Below are 26071 nucleotides of genomic sequence, written 5' to 3' on the forward strand. Positions count from 1 at the left end.
CCCCCCCCCCCCCCCCCCCCCCCCCCCCCCCCCCCCCCTGGAAAAAGCACTCTCCATTCCCTTGTTGCAGTATTCTATTCATGCATTTATTATGTCTCACTATATTATGGGTCACATTATTATCACTAGGATTAATGTTATGCTCCTAGTCAACTTGATATACAATCTTTTTTTTTTTTTTTTTTTTTTTTTAAATTGCATAGAAATATTCTAACAAATAAAAGCTTTATTTCAAAACAATGTTTTGAAATAAAACAACTATAAGTGAGCAGCATGTGTTCTCTCTCAGCTCTACTCTTCCTCTGCAAACATATACATTCACAGCATCAACTAAGGATGCAATCAAACACTCAAAATGTAACTTTTTTCCCTGCAGAAATACAGTACATAGTTATATTGATAATCGTACCTTTTTTGGTGATGTCTTGTGGTAAAAGTTCTATTGAAAAATTGTTTGAATTTATTGAAACTCAAGCCTTTTCATGTCAAAGAAGAGTCATTGGTGCACTGACATGATCCCTCACCGGCTTCCCACTCGTGGAAACAGCAGAATTAAAGAATAAATATTCAGGTTTAAATCAAGTTTCTGGTTCACCTTGAGAGCGAAATTAGGAGGTTGGATCTATGTGGAAATCTGGGCTCGAGGAAACAAATTTGTGCTTAAATAAACAATTTAATCAGAAATATTGAGGCGCAATAATCGTTTTATGTCCATCATCTTAGAAATCGTAATTGATTGCTCAATTACACAAGTGTATCATATTGTTAATCAGGAGACTTTTTCAGTAAAAAAACAAGTTAAAATGTTCAATTTCAGTATTTTGGGAGTACTATTGGTGAATCAATGAAAGTCAATGTTAAATCCCATTGTTAGGAGCCGACTTGCCATAAAGGGTTAGTAACGAGTGAAAACTGGACCCTGCGCCGTTGTTTGGACGAAGCCAGCACATTGTTCCATGGGTGCGCATCAACTCTGCCGTTTGCACATGCGGTGGTCACACTGCATCATCAGCTATCACTGATGCTTTTCCCTTCCATCGGCGTCCCGTTGCCTTTGTGTCCTAAGCGGGATACAGTGTGAGCAGGTGGAGACAGAGCAGCACGATGAACGGGCGGCAGAGGCAGCAGCGAGGTGGACCGGAGAGATTAGCTGGGAAATTGACACTGACAAATCTCATACATTAAGGCTTCCTGGGAGGCAGCTATCGGTGGAAGAGGCGGCAGGTACCATATCCCATAAATGGCATCGGGCTTCTTTAATACTCTGCTTGCAGCGCGCTGGGAAGCCGAAACCAAACCCTGTTGTCTACAGCGCGAAAGATAAGAAAAGCCAGGTGTGCTCAGAGGCATTTCATTTGACTAATGTGTTTACAGCTAGAATAATGAATAGAGTGAGGAAGATGAGAGTAATTAATTAGAGCTGTTCTAGCTAAATAACAAAGCAAATACGGCCAAAACTGTTTCATTTCCCATTGGAACTACAGCTTTTTTTTTTTTTTTCTTCTCGCCTGCTTTAATGAGATAAAGCCAGCCTGCTTTGATAAGGAGTCCTCGTTAGGAGGAAAACGAAGGACGGAGCATACGTTGGGCATACATTGCCTCCATCTTCTGAGTGTTCACAGAGCCTAAAAACATGACTTCTAATTATTTTTGAAAAACAGAATTCCTGATTTTCGTACAACAATACAATTGTTAAATGAACACATTTGTAATTACATCTTCAACAGCATTAAGGCTCAGATTAGCCTGTTCTCACTCAGTTCCTTTACATTCCTGAGAGTAAAGAGTCTAATGACTAAACATAAACAACTCTCTGGCCTCTGCAGCCACACTACTCGATGTCTGCCGAGTGTTACTCGCAGGGACTTAACCCTGCTCGAGGGGTTCGCGGCGTGTTCTCTCCATCTCTATTTATTTTGGACGGTGAAGTCGTTTTCCTGAAAAGAGGGCCGGCGCCCATTGCTGTTGCCTGGCAACAAAGTGAGCCCATGGGACCACAGCACCTTGCAGGATCTCTTCCAAGCTACCTTGAAGCTTGTCCTCTTTAGTACGCGTGGAGAACGTTTAGTTGCGTAACCATCATGGTTTGTAATGAAGTGCTATTTTACATTAGCACAGCTCAAAAGGGCACGTTGTTTGTTTTGCACTGGCATTCTGTCACAATGGAAACTAATTACAGATGTGCCAGTTACTTTAGCAATCAGGACATCAGAGAATGTGTGCACTGGTACTGTGGTTATATTCAAAATAGAATCAATTTAAAATCACTCTTGCAATATTACAAAAATGCGGAGGTTTATTTTCATATCAAGCAGAACAATTCTACAGTAATATTGTACAGAAGCCGCTTCACACAGACCATTCTTTCCCCTCTCAGAATGGTGAATTCATCAGATTTTTTTTATTTTGGTGGTTCATCAAGGAGACAAACTGGTTAAATATTCATGACTGTGGTTTGTGTTGTTAAAATAAGGCTCATTAGCACTCAAAGCCTCTTTTCAAGTTCCGCCTTTCTCTTGTCACTCTCAAAAGAGTAACACGAACATGTTATTCATCTCCCACAATCACTGCGCTCCAAGCTGTCTCCGACATTACGCCAAGTGATGCCTTTATTTTGAAGTCAGACCGACTCTAATGCTATTAGATTTTGATTCCTGCTCAAGTACCCGAAAGGGTATTGATCGAATCAGTTTAAGTGTTGTAAATAATGTCGGTGCTGCGATACCACAATCGATTTCTTAAAATAATGGGAACATATGCTCCTAACAGGATTACAAATACTCCATTTCCCCCTAGAAGATAAATAAATATCGGCACCACGGTGGCTCAGTGGTTAAACTTCGAACCTCCTCGTTTGAAACCAGCCGGCCGGGTTCGTCCTTTGTGGAGTTTGCATGAGCTCTTCTTGTCCATAAGCGTTTCCTCTGGCCGCAGAATCCGAGACACTAAATTGTTGTGATTGTGTTGTGTGATCGGCTGCCAACCTGCAGGGTGTGACCTGCTACAGTTCACGATCGGACTACAGCCTACAGCCCCCGCGTTCCTGCACAAGAGGTGCAGAGAATGGATGGAACTGTTGATGGATGGACGGGTTCATTTTTGACATTTCATTGACATTCAGGGCTAATCCAGTTCTCGTCATGCTGCCACGTTTAAACGAACGGACAACAGTTCTGGCATGTGGGGTCATAACGACAGTAGCTTTAGGGTGGAACAATAGAAACTAGGGCTTAAGTTCATGATTATATTTAAATTGATTATTTGTTTTGATTTAATGCAGTCATTTGTCAGTATATAAAATGTTAGAAAGTACACATTGCCTTCAAATTGCTTTTTTTTCCCAGTCTACATGCCGCCCAAAATCCAAAGACATTCCATTTACAATGATATAAAACTGAGAATGACATTGGAACCACGGCTGTATGTAAGGCGTAGACGTAGTCACCGTGACGTCACCCATTGGTTTGTGGACTTCCATACGAAGACAAAGCCGTGTCAGCTCGCATTTCCCCAAATTCCTTTACAATATATATATATATATATATATATATGATTCAGAGAGAGTTTAAGGTATGCATACATTTAATGTGATCAATGTGTACTTGATTGTAGACGCACAAATGGAACTACTTCAGAAAATCAAGTAAATGTTAATGATTAGAGTTTCGATGTGAATATGTAGTTAGAATTGTACATTTGTGCAGCTGTTCTGTGTTTGGTGTAAAACGTGTAGTGTGAATTTGGAACATTTTATTGAATATAAAACTCTTTAATTAGATAATTGGATAATAAATATCCATTTTACTAATCCATCGGTTGCATTCTGTGCAAATAGTTAAAATCCAGTTTGGTTTCGTCGTGAGCAGCTTCAGCTTCTTTCTCACACACACACAAACGCTCTTGTGTTTTTATTAAGTCTTTTTCTGCAGCAGGGAGGTTCACCTCACTCACAGGCTGCTCCACCCATAGGTAACCCATTAACATCCACTTTATCAGCGCTTTCATATTTCATGACCTAGTTCATCAAACTTTAATGCAGTTCCTGCTTCTACACGTTTGTGTTTTTAGTGCAAGTCATGTCTGAATTGAACGCTTTACCTAGTACATGTCAGGCTGGAATCTTAACCACAGCATCATAGACTTATTCATTGGCAAACAGGTTGGTCCAACCTCGACGCAAACGCGCTCCCTATGGCGATCCCAAAAGACCTCGGACGGATCGTGACTTGCAAAAGCACATTATTAGTGGTGCAAAATGATTTCACAGAGCCAGAAACCTGCTGAAAGCCGACCATGGGCCAAACGCCAGTGGGCGGGCGGGCGCTCTCCCTCCCTCTCTCTCCCTCTCTCCCTCCCTCCCTCCCTCCGGACATGGCATTCAGGCTGCTGTGCCACATTAAAGTATGTCTGGGGTAATGTGGTGCCCTCAGATTGCCAGAGTCCTACTGAGCCTGTGGGACGCACGATTAGCCTGTGCCCAGACCCGATATGCATTGACTACAGCCAAGCACCGACAGATGAATAGAAAGGGTGGAGATTGGTAGGGAAAGTGATAGGCAGTATACAAAGGTGTGTGTCCCTAATGTGCTAGTGTTTGGGGGGGGGGGGTGCTAAAACGGAGTGCATTTGCCATTGAATTGTTGGAAACCAAATGTTTTTCCAAAGACTCAGGCCAGCATGGTTTCACGTAAAAAAAAAAAAATCATGCCAGTCCCAGAGAAAAGCTCCAATGTGAGTGAAAATGATCTTTAAAAAAAGGGGGCACCTCTGAATTTTGCAATCACTCTGGAAAAAAAAACCCTAAATGGCAGCGGCGAAGCACAAAGCATTTGCAGCCACACTGAGCCACACTGCTGGTTATTTCAATCTGACCTCGGTTCTATGTGCCACATCTTGGATGGGGTTTCTGTGGTAAAACGGTGCAGATTGATGCTTGGCCTGCGAGCCGCCCCCTGCATTCTAATAGTCTCTGGATAGCACCCCAAAATGTTTTTAAAGCTTAAATGCTTTTGCAAAAGAAACAAGGAAAAAAAACACCTCATTTGGGGTGAAAAGCTCAAACAAATGCTCGGTCAGTGGTAGAGCTGCAGGCTATGCCTTTTGATGGCATCACATGTTACAGTCTTGCTTACTGGGCTTTGGGAGAGATACTCATGTTCACAGATGTTGGTTAAAACTAGTCCAAAAGGGAAAAAAAAGCATATGCGAGTCAGAAAACATGAGTAGAAATCCAGTTGTATCTGCTCAGGCTGGATGAACCTCAAATTCCCCTGCTTTCTTTTTCCAAGGAGGGAGAAATGTGTGTGTTTGGCTGCCTAACTCTGCAAAAGCTACATGAGTCAAAGCTGTCCTAAAGGCACAGTATTGTAGCTGTCTGAAAGTCAGTGCCATGAGTAATCATAAAGTAGCATTGGAATGTATGTGCCGTTCGTTCTTAGACCTTGAATGCAGTGTGTAGCTTGGAATAACATTAAAAGGTATAATGAATGAAAATCTAGTCTCTCAACACAAGGAGCAAGACTTTTGTCAAATCTCAAAATATTGTCTACTTGGTTTCAACGAGCGATTATTTTCATTGTTGATTAATCTCCTGATTATGCTTTGATTACTTGTTTTTGCCTAGAAAATACTTCAATGTTCAAAAATGCAGTCCAAAAAACAAAATTAAAGACAATGGTAAATCCTCACATTTGTGTTCCAAAGACTATTAATCTATATATATTATAAGTTGTTGATCAAATACAAGACATTAATAGATATTTAGGTCAGATTCTACCCAGTTATCTTCAATGACGTATGTTTTCCGTATGTTTAATCCACCAATCGTCACTTAGTCACACGGTATATTTGGTGTATGTGTGTAGCACCTCTAAACTAAAGGGCAGTGATGTAGGCTGACACTGGAAAACATGAACAACTTAGTGTTGATAAAATGATGCACAAACCCCCAAAAAATCAAAAGCAAACAATGAGTCTCAATTTAAGATTCCGCTGTTACAGCTGAAAATCTAAACTCACCTGTTGGCGCTCATCCACAGTAACTTTACCAGACTGTAATTTACTGCAGAACAGTGTGACCCTCTCTTCACATATTGGTGGTGCCCAGTCACTCACTTCACTGAGGATCTAATCATGCACACCTCTTTTTACTTATCACTGATTGAGCAAACGATTTCCACCTGCAGCACAAGATGAAACACAAAGAAACGTCCATGCATCGCTCTATAGCTGGCCCTGTTTAACAGTTCATAACCTTTGCAGAGAGCCGGTTTGAAGGTAGAAGAGTGGTCATATAAACGGGGTTTTAACTATTCAGTAGATAAGACGAAGACGATGTTCTTTACAAGGAGATAAATTGGTACTGAAGTAAAACTAGAATAAATGTAAAAAAGTATTAAATATAATGAGGTGTGTGGTAGGAAGTGAATGGGGGGCAGATAGAACTGCTTTGAAAGCCATATACAGTGGATTAATTAGGTCTATATTAGATTATGGTTGTGTGGTGTATGGATCAGCAGCAAGCACATCTCTCAAAAAACTGGATACTATTCCAATATCAGGCAATGAGAATATGCACCGGTGCCTTTAAAACAACCCCAGCGGCTGCATTACAGGTGGAAATGGGTAAAATGCCTAAGAAGAACACAGTTAGCATTGAGCTATTGGGCTAATCTACAGGGACACAGTGAAGAACATCCAACACAAGAAACGTTAAAACCTTGCTGGGAAAAGGAGAAGAGGGAGACAAGAAGCTTTGGATGGACAGTAGCACAGAAAGCAACAGAACTTGACATAGATAAATTAAACTTCAGTCCACCAGGCCATTACCAACAACAGCACCGTGGATACTTCCTGATGCAACAGTAGACTTTACGTTATTAAAAAAGAAGAAGAAGGGTAGAGCGGATCATTTCAATTGGCATACAATACAGGCACATAGACAGTTACCACGTTATATCCAGGTGTTCACAGATGCATCAAAGAATTTAGGAAACAAGGTAGGAGTAGCATTTATTGTTCCAGAATTTAATATTAAAATAGGTAAAATGATCACTGAGGGAGTATCAGTGTACACAGGGGAGGTCATGTTAGCACTACAGTGGATAGAGAACACAAGACCATTGAGGGCAATCATTTGTTCAGATTCAAGTTCATCATTAGCCAGCTTACAGAACAGCCATTAAACAGAGGTTGGAGGAAAGGTGGCAGAAGCAATGGGAAGAAGACAGGAAAGGACGATGGTTTTACCGAGTTCACAGGAAAGTGGGAGAAATGAGATGTGCAGGAGAGAGGAAACGGTGATATCAAGGCTTAGATTTGGACACACTGGCCCTAAACAGTACGCTTCAAAAAATAGGTAAACAGGAAAATGCGACTATTGTGGGCAAGAGGAAACAATAGAACATGTTATTGTTCAATGACAGAAATATGACCAGGAAAGAGGGCAGCTGATTGGAGACCTCTGCAAGATGAAGGTACGGTTGGATATACATTTTTATATAAGTACTACATCCTGATCCACACTCCATACCAGTTGGTGGCGGTAATGCACCAATTCATTGTTTGCCAACCTCCAATAAACCTCAAAGACGAAGAACTTCACAACCGGGAGTCATTGGACTGAAATTGATGATTTAAGACAAAAAAAGCCTGTTAATGTTGAGCAAAGGGTTCATCCCCATGTTCGCTGTTCTTGATGTTAACTAACACTGTAAGAGATCGGTAAGGGCTTTCCTCGCAGTTCAAAATACAAAAGAAAGAAGAGACGTGAACGTTTCCAATGCAGTTCGAATGGTAAACATGTGTTGAGCCACTTTGGAGACATCAATGTCTGACATAAAAATAACTGCTTTCAAATGTTGGGGCGTATGTTTCAATGAGTATGACATCAGTAGGATATAAGCTGTCAGAGATTTCAACATATTGACCGAGGGAAACAGTACATTAGGGCTGTCAGTGAATATTCTCAATTTGAATATATATTGGAATTGTAAAAAAAGAAGACATTCAAATATAACATCTTCGATTGTGACAAAAAGCAGCACTACCGCGCCTGTCTACATTTCACCGCCCCTTTCATTAATCGAAAATGAAGTGAACCGTTTGGTCAAGCTGGACAAGGAGTAATTCAACAATGGTCGTGATGATGGCAGAGAACTCTGCCTCAGAGAGAGAGACACCGTCTCCTCGCAGTAAGCGTTACTCTTCATCATGCAAACAAACCGCATACCCATCAGCTGTACGCTCGAGATCAGACTGGAGATATAACCTCTTAAAAGATGGCTGGTAGTTCATACTATCTGACTGATCTTTTTCAAATGGAAAACACACCTTACGTATTGTGATATTTACTGGAAGTAAAAATACAATACAGCCAACAGCAAGTAGGGAAACATTCAGACTATCTCCCTGCAGCCCGTTGCCACCTTATTGAGGCTTTTCTGGTGAAATTATATAGAAAACTCCTCGATTCAACTTCTCGAATCAGCCGTCCCTTGTATCCATTGCAGCGGTTTAAAAGTGAGCGACAGGAATGAATAGAAACAGGAAGTCCAACTAAAGTTTGCATCGTGCTGCATCGCTCGTGGCCAGTTGGGACACGGTGTCGTGTCATGAATAGTTAGAACGATTATTCATCATTTTTTGCAAAATTCGTACAGTGGGTTCAATGTACACAATGTTCAATGCCGTACAGTACATTGAACATTTAAACAAGGGAGAACTCTTTTTTTTTTTACAGTTTAAAACTGAGACCGTAATCCAGGAGCAAATATGTTTCACTCAAAACACAATTGAGACTGCACGTTAGTTTTATGGGAACTTAATTTCAGAGTCAGGGTTGCAAATATAACAAATAAGCAAATACACAATTTTGTTGTCTGGCAGTTAAACCAATATTTTGTCATTCTCGTAGTCTCAAATTGGAGTCTACAGTGTAGTAATTAGGGAGTTTAACTAGCGAAGTTTAGGCCAGCGTTTACAGTTCAGCTTCTTTCTTTTTTCTCTCCATAATTTCTCATCAGCGTCGAAGAAATAGTCGTCTCCCGGTGTAGACATGACCCTCTTAACACTGCAATCTTGACTTAATTCCCTGCCATATTTCTCACTGTCACTCCGCAGCTTGTGGTATGTTTGCGTTATCATCACGAAATCCCTTCTGTAGGCTTTACCCATAAATATCATTTACGGGTTGTATACACAATGAGGCAGACAGGACAGACAAAAAAGAGCTCCCGTCGGGACCTGAAGAGAACAGCAGTTAAACGATCTGGCCTCCTCCAGGACAAGGCAGCATTCAATCACTGAAGACAGCGCGGCCCCGAGGAATACAGACAAACACGACGCGCTATTGAGAGGAATAAGGTGAAATACATAGGGCTTCACAAACAAGGTTAACGCCCCTCCCGCGACACCCTCTCTCGCTGCCATCGTCCCCCATTCATTATCAATGTGGACTCATAACATGGTTGATTAGTGCCTTAAATTGTCTCTGCAGCCGTGGATCCACAGCCGTTTTTTACAGGGAAATTACGAACTCAATGAAAAGTGTGACAATCATGATGATTGATGGTGTTTGTTTTATTGGAGTGTGTTGATCTGGGCCCGGCACGGGTGGGGTCCTTGGAGAGGGCCATCAGTGTAAATGGCTGCCGTGCACACATCTCGTGACTCGCTGTTCCCAGAAGCGTTCACGGACTATAGGATCGTCCAAAACAAAAGGCAATATAATAGGAAGACATTAAACTTGGGAATGGAGGCCCTGGAACAGATGTTGTTTTGTGCAGCGGACCATTTCAACATCATATTTAGTGTATACAGAGACCAAAACATGCAGATTCCCACCAACTCATTTTCATTTAGTTGCCAACGTCCTTATCTGGCCTTTACTTTGCCTTTTTTATGAGTTTGGAAACAAAGTTCTCCTCACTTGACCTAGGCACCATGCTCTTGTTTGATGAGCAGGACTTCTGCTCCGGCACGTCTTTCCGCGCCACTGGCCCGCCACTTCCTGAAGAGCCCCCTCACGCCTCATTGCCCTCCGGCGGTCCACAGTGTGGCGACTGGAGCACCACTCCTCCTCATCCCCATATCCACCTGTGGAGTGATTGAAACAAGAGTGAGCTCTTGTCAGGGCCTCGGCCACCATGTAATTGAATTCTACCTTTCACAGAGCGCAGCAAAGCATGGCACTGAGGGGAGGGTAAATATACTCAGCACTCAGAGACAAACCCGGGCCACGGCTGCTCAACAACAAACACAGGCACGGGGTATTGCTTGGTATCATTTACAGACACAGGGAAGAAGCCTTTGGCTGCGTTTCAGTGAAAATTTTTACTTGGGATGGTAAGCAATAATATGATCGTGGTTATTTATTATTTAGATGTGCAGCTGTTACTTTATCCAATATGGCGATGCTCATCCCCATGTTGCTATTGATCCTCAGCAAGCACAAGTAAGCAACATTAGCTCTGGTCTGGTGGGTACGAGTTCCCTCAACCTACAACAAATGTAGTAGTTTTATTCCCACATCTTTTATTTCCCTTTCAATCACTGGAAGCACCGTTGGAACTGTGCTGATCACAAAAGGACCTAGTTTACCGTGAGCGGTGGGGAACAATGTCTTTGAGCGGTGGTTTAGGGTTTATTGGGACATGAAATCAGACCCACTGCTGTTGTGTTCAGTAAATAATGACTTTGCTCTTCAGAAAATGATAGTATTGCTTATTTGTTGAAGCCTAAAACAAGCTATGATTACGTTGATGGTTGGATGGACGGGTGTAAAGAGTTACTTTTTATTTATTAATTAATGTCACGTCTTAACCCAACATTCAGAACGTATAGACTTTACCTATGTTAATACTCTTCCCCAACCTTTGTCTAAAATGTTTCAGCAAATACATGGTTTATCTCTCAAATGCACATCCTCAAAGATTAGGGATGTCACAATAACAGAACAAAACATTTTTACTAAATAGAGCTTGAATGCATCACAAATGTAAGTTAGTTAGACAAAGGAGGAATGTGCTGCTAACGTTGCTAGCTCTCCTGCCCATTTCAAAATAGATTTGTTTTTCACAATATAGATTTATCACTGGGACAGCATTAATCTTGAGCCCGGATCGACTTGGTACCGAAGTATCGGTTCTCCTAACATCCAAAAATGTAACTCGTTAACACTAGCAAGACTTTCTTCTACATACAGTACATGATACGGAGAATGTCCTTGTGTTCACCAGAAAATACAGCAGCCAAGTTACAGACATACAAAGAACAAAAAGGAAAATGCTTTGCCACAAATTACATGTCATAATTAATGATATAGCTGACAGGTGTCTTTGTAATGGGACTGATTTTAGTCATCACTTAAAATGGGTTGTGTTTATAATAGCCGGCAACTGCAAATCAGATATGACAGGAATGTCAGTTTGGTTCAGAGCATAAAAGAAAAATAGTCTTCTACCGTGTAATTGTCGGTTCACTCTTGTCTTTTCCAATTTCCTCTCCGCGCCACCCTGGTTGGTTTTTGTGTTTAAAAAGGGGCCCAAGGAGGCACACCTCCGGTCTTCGGAGGCCAAGTGGGATTACATCGTCGAGGCTGCTTCAAGGCGTCACTTCAGTGAGGCAGGCTTCAGTCGGTGGCCTGTTTGCTGTTGGCTAATCTAAGGAGATGGATTCTCTGTGCCGGGCTCTCTCCAGTACAGTTACTGTGCTTAATGGGTTTGACTCCCCAGGACATTGTTTCAATCTAAAGGTCATCATGGTCTTAGCTCAAGCCAAGCACCTCTCAACCCAGGCTGATTTGCTCCTCAACCACCCTTGCATAGTGTACTTCAAAAGGACATTTCTTCTGTTACCACTTCTGTACTCATTACAGAGGAATAACATGCATTAACTCTGTCAACGCAACACACAGGCAGCTTAACTCACATATTGTTTTTCTATGCTGCAGGGACTTTTTGAGCTACCTTTTTTTTCTAGGAATATTCGTGCCGCGCAGACTTCCTACTGTTCCCAAGGATGACCATCTTTGAGTCCAAAGTAGCAGGATTTTCTCTAGTTATCAATGCAAAAACAAGAAGTTATGTTTTTAAATGAACTATTAAAAGCAAAAAGAGTAGAACTTGGAAAAATGGAAGCAAAACGGAATTGTCTAACTGGTTGGATGGATTGTGTGCTGTATTTTCAATGCGCTGTATGCATGTCCAAGAAATGCCCCTAAAACCCAAATAATAACGGCATGTCCCACGTGTCTTAATCAGAAAGATGCTCCATTCGGAATGAGGCCTAGTTGGGAATATGCTGTTTACCTGACCCGGAGCAAATTCAGAATATTGTCATGTTTGGAATAGTGGAATTATTTGAGCATGTAAACGTAGTCAGTGAGGAAGAAATGAGAAATTGACTATAACATATTTGCTAATTCTTTCAATCTCGGAACATAAAAGGCTGGCTTACCAACTGGGCACAAAGAGCAACTGCCTTTAGGCTCCAGGCCCTTAGGGGCCCCAAAGGCAGTCACCTTTGACTACCAAAACGTTCTGCAAATAAAGTACACCACTAACAACACAATGACACAATACAAACTAAAATAGGTTGTCTCTCCTTAATCTAACTCTGGGGCCCTTACTTGCAGCGGGACTTGTCAAGTTTGTAATATTGACCTTGTAATATGTCAGTTAATATGCTGACATGGATCGTATTCTTGAACAGATTTGTGTTCAATCAAATAACTAAGGCACAGCAAACGGGTCGAGTATGTTGGGACTTGACTTCACTGTACAGTTCTCCACCTTGCTACTCAAACATAGAAAATGGACTTCAGGTGCACCGCTCTTCTCCCAGCAGTTTCCCACCACAGGAAACTTATTACCTGCTGCTCGGTGACAGAATTGGACTGCTTCCTGCCACGTTGTGGTTTCATGTCATTTCTAAAAGGTGACAGGTGGCTCATCGGGCCTCAGATAAGGCTCTTACAGAGTCCGCTCGCCCGCTCTAATTTATCTAAGGGATTTCTTGTGCTGCATATATTTTGTCCTCTGAGCAGCCAAGCATTAAATTGCTTTCCATTGGGACCAGCTCGCATGCCGGGGTCACCAAAAGCTGCGGCTGGTTTCCAATGAGATGGTTTGGCAGAAAAGCCAACACTGTAATTAGGGTCACCCAGCTCCGGAGCCGTTGGTGGGCCAAAGGTCGTCACGGCTGCATAGGCGTTTGAAAGTCACAACAAAGCTGGAATATGGCAACACATGACTTTTTAGATCATAAATCAGCAAAACATTAAGGAGGCTCATCATTTTTTTTTAAATGCAGTCTTTTTCTTATGGCACCAGCCTTCAAAACACTATATTCATTCATCAAAATATTCATGAAATTCTTAGCTTTGCTCCAGAGAATTATATCGACAATCTGGGCAGAAAATGCGGCACACCGTAACTCAGAGAGACAAAGGCAGATATGGAGAGATAGTGGCAAGGCACGGGTAGCGAAAAGCCCCATGTATAACGAGTTGTCAGCTTTGTCTCATCGTGCCAGAAGCTGACTTCAGCAGCCTTTGCTGTTTGAGCTTTAAGTAAAGCCTCCTGCCTGTACAGTGTGCCTCCCCAAATGCAGCCAGTGGTGTTTCTTCATGAGGAGACTGCGCAGCGTGCGTCCATCTGCAAAGAGTTCTCCAAAGTGTCCAGCAGTGGAGGGAAGAAAGAGGAAGAAAAAAACCTCCGGGATGCTCTTTTCACCTCAAAGTATTCTCTTCGGCATCGCGGAGAGGAAAAGCCTCGGAGAAAAGTGCAGCGAAGAAACGTTTGGACAGAATTTACGAACGCCTCGGGTGTGTTGTGACGTGTGCTTTCTTCGTGAAAACACGAGAGCTTGACCAGACACTGAAACACTTTCTAGACATACTTCAAGTCTGCATTCAAGGCATACCTCACCCTCAAAATCAACATTTGTATAACAATGACTCGCCCCGTATTACCGTAACCCTAATTCTTGGAAACAAATTTAGTTTTTCTCTCATGCCTCCACGGTCAAGAAATCATAAAACGGAGAAAAGTGTTGAATGAGTTGAAGTTAATGGGGGGCCGCGCTCAACAACAGCAAAACTATATTAAAAAAACCATACCTTTACAAACTCCCACACATTCCGTGCAGTACGATCCAAGTCATTTATCCAGCGTCCAACACGTCTTTGTTAAAATAAGCTATTTAAAACTATCCGTAAAAACAGGCTCATGCTTGCGCAGCCGCCCTACTTATCCGTGAGAATGGGAAATGTTCCGCCTCTGCACCTATTCTGTTTGGATACTATGGCATTTAATTATCTCTATCATATATATATATGACATATGCACCTGTTTACATTAAGTTTATTTTAAATACTGTCAAACAAATTCATTTTACTTCATTATATATTTGTTTATGTTTTATCTTGCACTATTTCATGCCTGAGTTCTCATATTGCTTTTCTTTCTTCATAATCTAATGAGCACTGTTGAAGAGAGCCTGACATTCAACATTTTCGTTGCCAACGACTGTTTCATTTTAATTGATGTGCATGCAAACTAGTCTCAAAAACTGCACATAAATAATAGGTGCGTGCACGTGATGCGAGCGCACATAACCGTATGTTTGAGCGGAAAATAAATCTCATGAATTAGCGTTTCTGCTCTGCGTGCACGAATAGGCGCGAGGGTGAAACATGCACGAGCTCGACCCTCCCAGGAAACAAATTCAATGAGCTCTTCTAGCTCGTTCAAGCACAACGCAGGATATACAAATGGTCATTTTGTGGAGGACGTCGTCCTTCAACATGAGATTTCCAGTGAAATGTCTCTTAAATCAAAGCTGAAGTCAAAATAAATTGAAGGCAGCTCTGTTGTTTATGAGCTATTTTTGCTACTTGGCTTATAATGAGCCAAACTCTGGCAGAAACGTGCAGGGCTAACAGTAGACCTCATTACTGATCAATTAGATTTCATACTGTACGGTGGAGCACAAACTGCACGGAATTTAGTTAGAAACTCAGCACAGTCTGACTGACAACCCTTTCAGTGCAATAAGGACCCTGTTTTATGCTGAGGCATGACTATTCTTCCTGTGCATTATAGCAGGCAACTGAACTCCCTTTTTTAGCTTGTATTTAACGACGAAGGTAGGCTGAGAAATAATTTCTTTTTCAAGCTTCAGGGCAAAGGAGGTCATAGCGAAGCAGTTGCTGCTACACTGCAGCAGCTTTAGTGGTTTAACGACTTTGCTCAAAAGCACCTCAACGGTAATTATTTCCGAAGATTCTGGTCTCAACAAAATCTTGAGAAACAATCGCAAAGATTTATGTGGAGATGACATGATTAGTGTAAATACTGCACTGGAAATTGCATTTTACGATAACGCATGCACATAATGTGAAACTTGTTGGATGGTAGTTTCCAAGTACACAATATACTTGGTATTAAAGTTGTAGTAGTAACAACATGGTTGCCGGACAAGTGACAACCAAAATGTATGCAAGCTGGTTGCCTTTTCAAAAGTGGCCGAATAATAATTAGTTTTTTTGTTTTTGTCTTTAATTATAACATTTCGTTTAGAAATGAGAAAATACGCAAATAATAATTTAAAAGTAACTGCCTACCTCCAATATTTGTAAAAACATACTTAACTTGTAAAGAAAATGTCCATTTATAAATATTTGAGTATCACATCAGACACAAACTTGAAGCTACCAATAAAAACCATTTCTCTAGGATCCCAACGTGTAACATGGACCGTTATCTGCAATTGAGTGTGTTTTGAGAATTTGATGCAAACACAAAATGACATCTGTTCTCTCTAAAGCCAAGAACAGGAAACCTTCTGATTTCACTTATCTGAAGACTGCTGCTCACCTCTTATCATATATTGCATAATGCGTTGTACATGCATTGCATGTTGTAGTCTTGCAGCATCACGACTAACGTCACGGTCCAGTGGACCCCTCGGGATCCCTGCGGGTTGATGTGGTGAACATATGAACACAATTCAGCTTGGATATATGATGACCCGTTTGTTTCCCACTGCTTTTATCTAACGAAGCAGAAGTTATGTTGTAACATTTGTTCTCTGAGTGAGAAAACAAGCCATGTTGAAATGACATATCCACAGTAGCCAAAATAAGATAATAAAATGAAATTGCAGGAATATGATTTATAGTAAAGTCAGCCCTATTCTAAATGTCTCCAGTTGTAAAAAGAAATGATTGGGCTGGTGGAACAAACAGAGTTGCAGCTACACATACAGCCAGTAGCACCTGCACACCCCTCAAAAGTAGATGAAAGACCCATTTCTCAGCTCCGTAGTGGTTGTGCTGAGGGACTGAACCTAAAAAAAGTGTTTCTGTCTCGCAGAAGAACCAGACCACTGCAGTCCAGTGTATATTTAAAACCTTTGTGTTTTCTCAGGCAGTTCTTGTTCAATTATTTATCCACAGCTTTAAAAGAGACGAGTCAGTGTTGAGAGTTGTGATTAACTGCAGCTGTTTCTCCTGCAATATCTGAAAAATGGAATGATGACCAAAAGAAAAAAAACAGCATTCTCACCGCTTGCCTTGGAATAAACAGTAGGCTACATGTGGTGCTGGACGGTAAATAGGTGCTTATATAAAGCGCCCCCTTCTGAGCGGCTTGCTAAAATTATCAGCATCAAGGGAGTAGCTATTTATTTAGCTTTGGTGCTCACACACTTACACACCCACGCACATATGTCCTTGTAATACACGGTGGCAGTAATGGAGAATTTAATTGTCTGGGGAAATAAATAGACAAAAGAGATTACTTTGCATTACTGGCGGGTTTATAAAAGTTGCCGAGCGTGTTACCTCCTCGGGCCCCCAGAACTAGTGATCTCCTACAATTCTTAGTGACTATATGGAGCATTTAATAATGCAATGAAGTCTGCTGACCAAGTCTCCACCTCCTCATTGCTGTTTATGGGGAGACTCTACAGGTGAATAGGGTAGGACATTTAACTAATAGATTTCGCCATGAAATTTCCTCAGTTGATTACTTACATTAAGACAATTACTTTTTGTATTTCAAGTTTTTTTTAAATGTGTGAATATGTAAATAAGGCACTTTCCAATGCTATTTTTAGGTGCATTTAGGAGACATCTGCAGACGCAAATAGACAAAGTAGTAAAACAAACACCTAAATGTGTATTTGCGATGTTTTCTTCCCACTAGCCTAGAAGAGAGCAGGTTAAGGCAGCAAAACAAACCAGAATATCAAGATTCAGTGCATGAAAAACAATGTGTTGGCCTCCGGTGTCTCGCCTTAACACAAGCATCTATTAATGTAGATCCGTTGAAAAGTCTCCTGTCTGGAGACGACTTGATTTCACAAGATCTCATCTTTACATTATGATGACAAAGATCTGCAAATAATGTTGAACTAAAGCTTGATACTTAGAGGACGTATTGATTCGTGGCTGCGAGGGAAACTGTGGCAAGCTCCCCGGAACATCTTTACAGTGGATCCAAAATATCTGACTATAAAGACCGTCTGGAGCCGCAATCTGTTAAAGAACTTCCCCTTGCATTTTTCACCATGTTGCACAGTCTCGCATAAAGAAGAAGCTGTCAGGCCTGTCACAGTCCACCCCCCTCCACCAGCACTGGTCACAGTTAGGTTCAGTGCTGCAGACGTGAGATATGTTATTTATCTGCTCCATATTTAATGAGGAATCGCCCTGGGAAGCAGATGGTACATTAGCTGTAATGAACCAGAGCTGACTTCAGTGGTTTTGCGAGGGAATACAGAATAGAACCGTCAAGTCCTCTCTGTTTCTCACCCCGACATTGTTGGAGGGTCAAAAGGTGTCTTATGTGCACGGAGAGTGCGTACACACAGATCCCTTTTATAACTCTGGGCAGGTTCTCATTGCCCCCAGTGAAGCGTGATATATTGATGTGGAGAGAACAAAAATGACTGTAAGCTCTGACCCCTTTGTTCGCGGAGCCAGCATTAAAGTTGCTGAGCGAGGGCTTCACATTGAGCCGTGTTTTATTGTTACGCTCAGCAGAAGCAATTTGAGTGTGCGCTCATACACACACTTAAGTGACGGTAAGAGTCATACATGCATCTTTGTAATGCCTGTACCTTCTGTCAAGTTCTGAAAGGCAGATGTGTTGGTCATCAGAAAATTGTAGGACCGACAATTTATTAATGAATCTTTTTTTTCCAAGTGCACAAACTAACAGATGAAGCAGATGGAAGAACCAGTCAGCTGTATTAAAAAGGCCCGTCAAACATCCATTTATTCCCTAAGGTTACGTCTGCAATCTGTAGTTTCGTTGCCGACTGCTAACCTCTCAGCTGTCTGATGTCTGAGTACGTTTCATGTCCTCCATTCACTCGGTGGAGAGAGATCAGCGACTGGTGGCAGCTGTCTGAGAGCCTCCACGTCTATGGCTAATTTTGATCATTAAGAGAAGTGAATAGGCATGTTAAGACACATAAAAGCTTCCAAATTCACCAGAGGGGTATTTACTGACCTATTTTATATCTTAGAACAAAAAGTTAAAAACTCTTAAGAATGTGTTAACCACAGACCTTATTTCAGGCATCTAACCAAAAACTTTTTCAAACAACCCTTTGACTTTGAGACGAGGGAACCGGAGGTGCAAAAATGCTGATCCAGTCCCGGGTTTTAGGACTCCTATAGGTGCTGCTTTGAACCCTGCTCACAGGGCTCCTGGGAGGTAAACACAAGCAGGTTTGGGGGAAGTCAGAGGGCGGTGGGTGGGTTGAAATGATGCGTCATCTCAACTGGGTGCTTTCATAAACTCAGGGTTGTGCGTGGCAAAAATGATCATGCAGTGCAGCAGATCAAATCATGGCCCGATGAGGAGAAAATAAACATGTCCAAGCTCATTGCTTGTGATGCAATCCAGCACAGACTGCAGGGCTCGCTCTGTGCGATTATTTTTCAGACAAATGCCATTGTTAAAGGAGCAGAGAAGAGATCTTAACAAGTTAAAAGGACCTCCCAGGAGATGGACCAGGAGGGAGAAGGAGGGCTGTGAATCACTGCAGTGTGTTCATTGAGAAGAATGAATGAATAAATTGAAAGCGATGGCATTCCTGGCCATCTTCAAGGCAATGAGACATTATTGATTTCTAAGGAGAAAACGCATTCTTAATGTGTCCAGGGATCCAGGCGTTCTTTCTCCTCTCATGACTATACTCACTTTGTTTCTGCAGCTTTCAGCCACCAAAAATGACTCAGGAGTGAAGCTCGATCTGCAGCCCACTGTGGCTTAGGCATGCCGGTCGGGCTTTTCGAACATTGAGCACTCATCTCAATGGGCCGCGAAGGTATGCCTCAACCATCTGATCCCTTTTGACACAATGCAGTGTATCGGCATCATCATTTTCTTTTTTAGGAGCGCATCTTGAAAGCCTTTTATCTGCGAATTGCTGCAAAGATGGTAATCTGTGTTGATATTCAGAGGAAGGGAGCGATGCATTCTGTTACTACTCCCGAGCCTATTTTCACAAAAGTTCTGCAAAGTAAACTAGCTGTCCTAAGCTTTTTTTAAAAATAATTTTAGTTTGTTTACAACATGATGGTTCCTTGGCATATGGTACCACCTGCAAGATATTAGAAGTAAGCATCGGTATTTGGAAGCCTTAAGAAGTATTTTCCAGTAAATATCTGATATTCTGACACTATTTCATCTGCCACAGTGTGCACAGCTTTGTGTTTGCATGTTTCTCCAAATGTGGGTCGTATGAAGCTGAGGTTGCCGTTTTAAGACACCCTGTCTTGGCACTGACGAATAGTAGTGCAAAGCTATCAGCACTTTTCATTTCTGGGCTGACACCCTGGGTGAAAGATTCGGGAGTTTGGTCGGGAGCCGTGGATTAAAGATCATATCAAAGCCAGCGAATAGGTATAGTGATTCAGGGACGATAGCAGACGGAGCCCGACTTTCTGGAGATATGGAGTGCAGCCCCAAGTTTATCATATAGAGTACAGATAGGAAGAGGATAGCAATCAAGGAGATGGTGTGCTCTGTGGCATAGTTGTGCATCAGGGACCTGGCAAATGTTTGACATTTATGTTCAAGGACAAAAAATGAAAGATTCCAAGTATGTTGATTGAGCATTTGCTATGACATTTTTTAATTCTGCTCCTTTTCCCTACTGAATTATGTTTTATAAAAAGACAACATTTTTATGATGGCAAGATTTTTGTTTAAGGCGAGGTGGCCCAACTCCCATAGAAAACACTGATAGGGTCCCAAAAGGGAGACCTTGGGACACTCACACGGGCCCTTTGGGCCAAAACAAAGAGCAATTGGGGGGAACTTGGGCTGCTTATGCCCTGTTCGGACCAGGCGGCAACCTCCGACTCTGAAAAGGGAAGCCAATGCAGAAGTGCCTTAAACTTGCATTCTTTCTAAAGGCCATCAGGGGCTCCTCTCGTTGCAAAGAGTCCGATTGTATAAATGTCTATGAGAAATGGACCCCTTCATTAAATACCTCAGTAAACATGAGTTTATGGTCTCAATCTCTAGTTTCAAGTCTTCTTCAATACAGCATGATGTTCATTTAGTAACTTATGGTCCATTTAGAGTCAAACAGACCATAAAGCAGAGTATGCTTTAGGGCGGGGCTATCTTGTAATTGACAGGTCGCGGCGTTGTCCCGTATGGGGGTTGTCCGTGTTTTTGTTTTACAACTTAAACCTTTTCAGTGTGTTTTCAGTTCAGTTAATTATGATTATTTATTAATTATTATTAAAGATGATGCCTGACAAAATGCCGAACTCAAGGCTTCAAAACCATAGTCCACAAATCAATGGGTGAGGTCATGGTGACTCTGTTCACTTCTTATGTACAGTCTATGGTCCTGACTGACTTTAACCGCAGCCCTCTCTCGCCTGACCAGCAATGGCAACTTTCGGCAACCTCGGGGCCTCCGGAAAAACAACACAAGGTCGTATGGCAAAAAAGTTGAAGCAGCCTCTGCTTTTGCTGCAATGCACCATCATCCGGTAAGGTGCTGCAATAGCCGCACATTCCTGGTAGAATACTTTATAATGCGTTGTGATCGTCACCATAAAAGATGAAGTACTCGCCACCCTGATGGCAACAGATTTCACACCTCTAAACACGATCTGTTACTCTCAACTGGATTTCCTGGATCCTATTTCATTGTCTCGCCTGTACCTTGAACATCACAGCCACCTGCTGTTTTTATTCGGAATCACCGCTTAGGTTCCCCTCTGATGCGATATCGGAGAAAAACTAAGGAAAGGAGTGGCCCATTAGGGTACAAACATGCTTCGTTGAGGTTTAGAGCATCGCCCCTCTTGCATGCCAATGTTTGTATTTTGACATTCATGTGTACATTTGAGAACAGGGTCATCTGAAATGAATTAAGTTTAAAAAACAATGTGTTGACCATGGACCAATTCAGCCAAACAACGACTGTCAGTGACTGTACTTTGGGTTTGATGCCATCATGAAGAAATCCTTTCTCATGTTGTGTTTTGGAAGGTGGGGACATTTGTTCCCCTTGAATGGCTGTATATCCAAGAATCGCTTAGCAAAGAGAAGATTAAGTGCACACATTAATCCAGGAGTCAGAGCAATCTTGTAATCCACTCAGTATGCTAATTGCCTGTTCTTTCTCAAGCAAAGGGGTTTACAGGCCATTAAATGGCACTGAACAGTTGACAAAGGACAGCCGGCATGCTCCACCACCCACTCTCCCTCTCTCTCTATTTCTTACTTGGACAGGCTGTTGCACACCCACGCAAAGCTCCCCTAAAGAATTATGCAAAATCGAGAAAAAAAAAAGAAGTGTAGTGCTGTGATTCCAAAGCAGGTATTTGTTTTGCAGTATTATGGTAGAAATAGCAAGCTGTGCTTCTGTTCCAAGTAGACTTGACAGTGAAAAAAGTGGATCTCTTCCTTCTTGAATGAACTCTTGATCTTCTTGACTCTGAAGGGGTGTCTTTGGACATTTTCCCCGAGCACCAAGGTTTTCTTGGAACAACTGTCCATATCCGACAGTGGTACAAGTGAATAATGAAAGAGACTTGAGTGCTATTGTCTCAAACGCAGTCCCAGTCAAGCACAACCGTCCCTTCTCCCACTTTGCACATACACAAGAGGATCGCACCAAGGTAAAGTACAATTCTTAGCGCGCTACTGCCTGTGGAGTCCCCCAAGTGGCCTTGGCAGCCTCAACATGATGGATGTTGTTTCAGATTGGGTTTCTCGCTACACTGATAAAGCAGCCCAGTCAAAAGACATGCACTCGCAATGTAAGCAGATAGAGATAGTTGCAGATAATTAGAAGATTTGAGCTTTGCGCCATTTCTGGTGCCAACTGCCAAAGAACGGGACTGTGACGGATGACTCAAACAAGAGAATTCGGCATGAGGCCCGACTGCAAATGCAGCTGGTAATGACCAGAGTGTGTTTTTCAGACGCAGCTAATGAGCACGGCCATTAGACATAAATGACATTTTAAAAACCTGGGGAGTACGGAAATGAAGAAGTACCGCAGATAGACTGCCTGTAGGCAGCAAGTATGACGAGAGCATCTGGAGGATGCGGCACTCGGTTCACATGGATGACCTGCACCCAGAGTGTTGAGGCTGTCAGTCGCCTCTGTGTTTGACAGATAATCCTTTTATGGGTATATTATTGAAGATTTCTGATGAGCCCATTTTCACGTTTTCTTACCCACTTTGGACGCTTCTGTTGAGAGGGACAACAGCTTATAGTTTTTTACGATATGTTGACTCGATCTTAACCTACATGCCGCATCTAGATAAGAAACACAGAACAGAAATATTGCACAGAAGATTCCAGCAGATAGATTTGTTTTCTTCGGTTTACACAGTAGCTCTCAAGCATGTACCACTAAATCCCTAGAATCTGCAGGCTTATGTTGCAACCAATCACTATGCACCATGATTGATTAGTCACCCAACTCTAGTTGAGTGTGTGCAGATCAGGATTAAATCAGCTGCTGTAGTGTTTGGTTAGAGGCTTTAAATACATAGTGGTAGTCAACCACTACTTAGGGCTTACAACTGCTGATTCTGATACCGATGGGTTTCTTTTTTCTTGCATTGTGGCTGCTTCAAAAAATCCCGACCAACTAAAATACATCATAAATTTTCATTCAAATGACAAGACATTTGAAGGCTTGAACCTTTCCTCATTAGCATTAGTTCAGTTGAGTTCTGTGCCCTTGATAAAAGAACAGTCCTCAATCATGGACTCTTTTGGGCCATCTCAGTCTCTGTAGGCTATGAGGATTTATATAAAAGGTAATAATAATACAATAACTAATGTATACAACATTTGGCATTTTTGTAGGTGGGATGTTTGTCGGGCTAACAAACATTCGACTGTTTTATAACTTAACAGCAGTGAAACTAATGTGAACTAATGTGTGTGTTTAGCATTAAATGCCAAGCAAAAGCACTTGCTCAGACAAGTACAGAAACATTAGCATGCTGAATGCTACAGTGGCTGCCTGCTGAGTGGGTGACATTGTGGCGTATAGAAATGATTGAACCTTCCAGGCTGATGTGTGATATATTTCAGTTTTTGATTCTGAAACATTCAAGGTTCTAATCATCATTTAAAAAAGTTGCGTGGCCTATTTGATATATTTTATTTTAATTTTCTGATGAAAAGTGGGCATGTGTGGGCATGGTGATAAGAAATTCATTACAACCCCCCCCCCCCCCCAAAAAACTACTTAATTTTGAATGTGAGCAGAAGTGAACAGTTCCAATGCGAAAAAAAAAAATGGTTTTCTTTGGAGCACCTTCTTGTGAGCGTGAGTGGGCGTCTGTTTTTTCAGTGAACCCTGGTTGAGGGATGTTTTCCTGGAGTCGCTGTATCGTATGCTATGGTGGAGAGATACATTCGTGTTTTCTCTTGGCAGGTATTCTGAGGTGATAGCTTTCCGTTGCACTGAATGTTCAGTCGTACGGGGGGGGGGGTGGTGTAAGGTAAGGCAACGCTGTATGTGGGTGGTTGCCTCTCAATTTTCCTGGAAGCTATGGAGGTCTCAGTGGAAAATGGGCAGCTTTTAAATATTAAAAAACTCTTCACTTATTATTGAAAACTTATTTTTTTTCCATTCTTGTAGTTTGAGGTCTTTTTTCTTTTAAAGTTTGATAAAATCTTTATCCCCAGCATCCTGTGAGAATGCAGAGACATTGCTACTGTTCACAGTTTGACCAGCAGGTCAAGGAACATAAACGACTCAAGAAGACACTACTATGGCAAATAAAGAAATAAATATAGCTCCACTTGATTGCATGCTTTAGAGATTTTGCAGCACCACACAGGAGATTATTTGCTTGAAAAGGCCCAATTTGTTCTGTTTTTTTGCAGCCAGTAAAGAGCTTTTTGAGGGCATTAGAGGTTTTGAGTTAAAACCGCATTTGGCAACTGAGCACATTGCCTCCAGTGCCAAATGGCAGCAGGAGGTAAATGCTTGAAGGATGAACTTCAACGAGCAGAAGTTATGTAATGTGATGTTAGTAAGGTTATGGAAGAGAAAAAGAATGACCAATGATCTAATGTTGGTGTGACGTTTATTTTTATTTTCTTTGTTCGGTCTTATTCCTGTGTCAGATGTCCTTGTTTTCATACTATTTAGCGAACCTCATCCTGCTGAATCAACAAACATCCACTTGTAACGATGAACGGATTCGAATTTGATGTTCAAATGTCAGGGTCGCTCTGATTTAACGTACGTCGGAGCCATTCTCGTGATCGCGAGAGTTTCTTTAATTTTGGTACAAATGAACCCCTGGACTGAAAGGTGAACTGATTAGAATTTAGTGTTCAAAGGTCGCTGGGACCTCACAAAACACGTTTTAGGCCATAACTCAAGAATGAATATGCTAATTATGACAAGATTATCTCGGAGGAATGAGACACACCCACCCCCCAGTGCAGCACAGTTAAAATAACACTTTCCTTAAAATCTACCGATACAGTTCTACTTAAGACATAACACTTGTGCAACAATGTTTTGGAATAAAAAATAAAAAAGGTGACTTATGGCAAGACCTGTAATGTTACGATAAACAGTCAGTTGACTGGATTCCCCCGACACCAAAGCTCCCTTATTAAACAGGGCCACAGAAACCGACTCAGTATAGGAGCACCTAGCAAAATGAGGCCATCTCCACACATCCTTTGATCCCTCCATTCTTCATCTTGGAGGCAAGTGGCATATAAGAGGATCTATCTTTGTGAACAGTTTTGAGCCCCCAAAATTACAAACAAACTAAAGGCGGAGGATCGATAGAGTGTGTCTCACAGAATGATGAACTGGCACTTCAGAGGGGGGAAAATCAATGTCGCGCTCCCTTTCTCTCCCTCTCGTCCTTTTCTCTCTCTATCTTTCTCCTTTGGTCCTAAACTCTCCTCCACAGCCCTCGTACTGCAGTGTTTAAGTGTGTGTGCATGTCCACATGTGTGTTTTTCGCAGCGGAGTCTCTCAATGTGATTTAATGGTCCTTTGTTTCTTATTCCGTTTTAGCCTGGAAGACCCCTGCCACTTTGATGTGTGAGCACACCCACAGATAATGGCCCATAGGATGCGCAGTGGAAGTAAGTCCTTCTGGTCAGATTTACCACTTTAGTGGTCCTTCTCCCAACGCTGCCCCTGTAAACCTCAGCTCCTCCGATGCAGACATATTGATCAGCGCAGCGTGGCAATCTCTGGATCATAACGTACAGCACTTAACATGAAGCCGCCGAAGTGAAACCATCTATTTATTGCCTCAGACGGTCGACCGCACGATGTTGCATTTTTATGTCCCCCATATGTGGTGTTGGAGGCGGAGAGAACATACAGTACAGAACCTCTAAAAAGGAAGCCCGTTGTATATCTTAAACATAAAACAAATAAAGTTCCCCAAGGGGAAAATTGAATTCCCAGGGATCCGTCTGAAGCTAGAAATTAATCGCCGCGTTTTGGCGATCCGTAAGGATCACATTCCCAAAAAGAGAGAAGCATTTTCTCGGCTCAGTGTTCGCCGACTTTG

The 26071-nt window shown here is 42.0% G+C and overlaps 1 protein-coding gene across 14 annotated transcripts in view; it reads left to right on the forward strand.

The window, feature by feature from the left end:
• The window catches only part of mgat4c (mgat4 family member C), a 108646-nt gene that overhangs the window by 20594 nt on the left and 61981 nt on the right, over positions 1–26071 (forward strand). For 7 of the 14 annotated variants that reach the window (XM_031867050.1, XM_031867058.1, XM_031867140.1 and 4 more), the window contains one exon: positions 25564–25634. The exons of 5 other annotated variants lie outside the window; for them this stretch is intronic. In XM_031867050.1, the coding sequence (XP_031722910.1) occupies positions 25610–25634 (25 nt within the window). In that variant the 5' untranslated portion in view covers positions 25564–25609. Of the gene's footprint in view, positions 1–18580; positions 19345–20783; positions 25635–26071 lie in introns of those variants that run through there. 2 more of the 14 variants (XM_031867102.1, XM_031867084.1) reach the window with 2 other exon arrangements.

The sequence above is a fragment of the Anarrhichthys ocellatus genome, unplaced genomic scaffold, assembly GCF_004355925.1.
Source record: "Anarrhichthys ocellatus isolate YVR2014 unplaced genomic scaffold, GSC_Weel_1.0 scaffold2, whole genome shotgun sequence".
NCBI lineage: Eukaryota > Metazoa > Chordata > Actinopteri > Perciformes > Anarhichadidae > Anarrhichthys > Anarrhichthys ocellatus.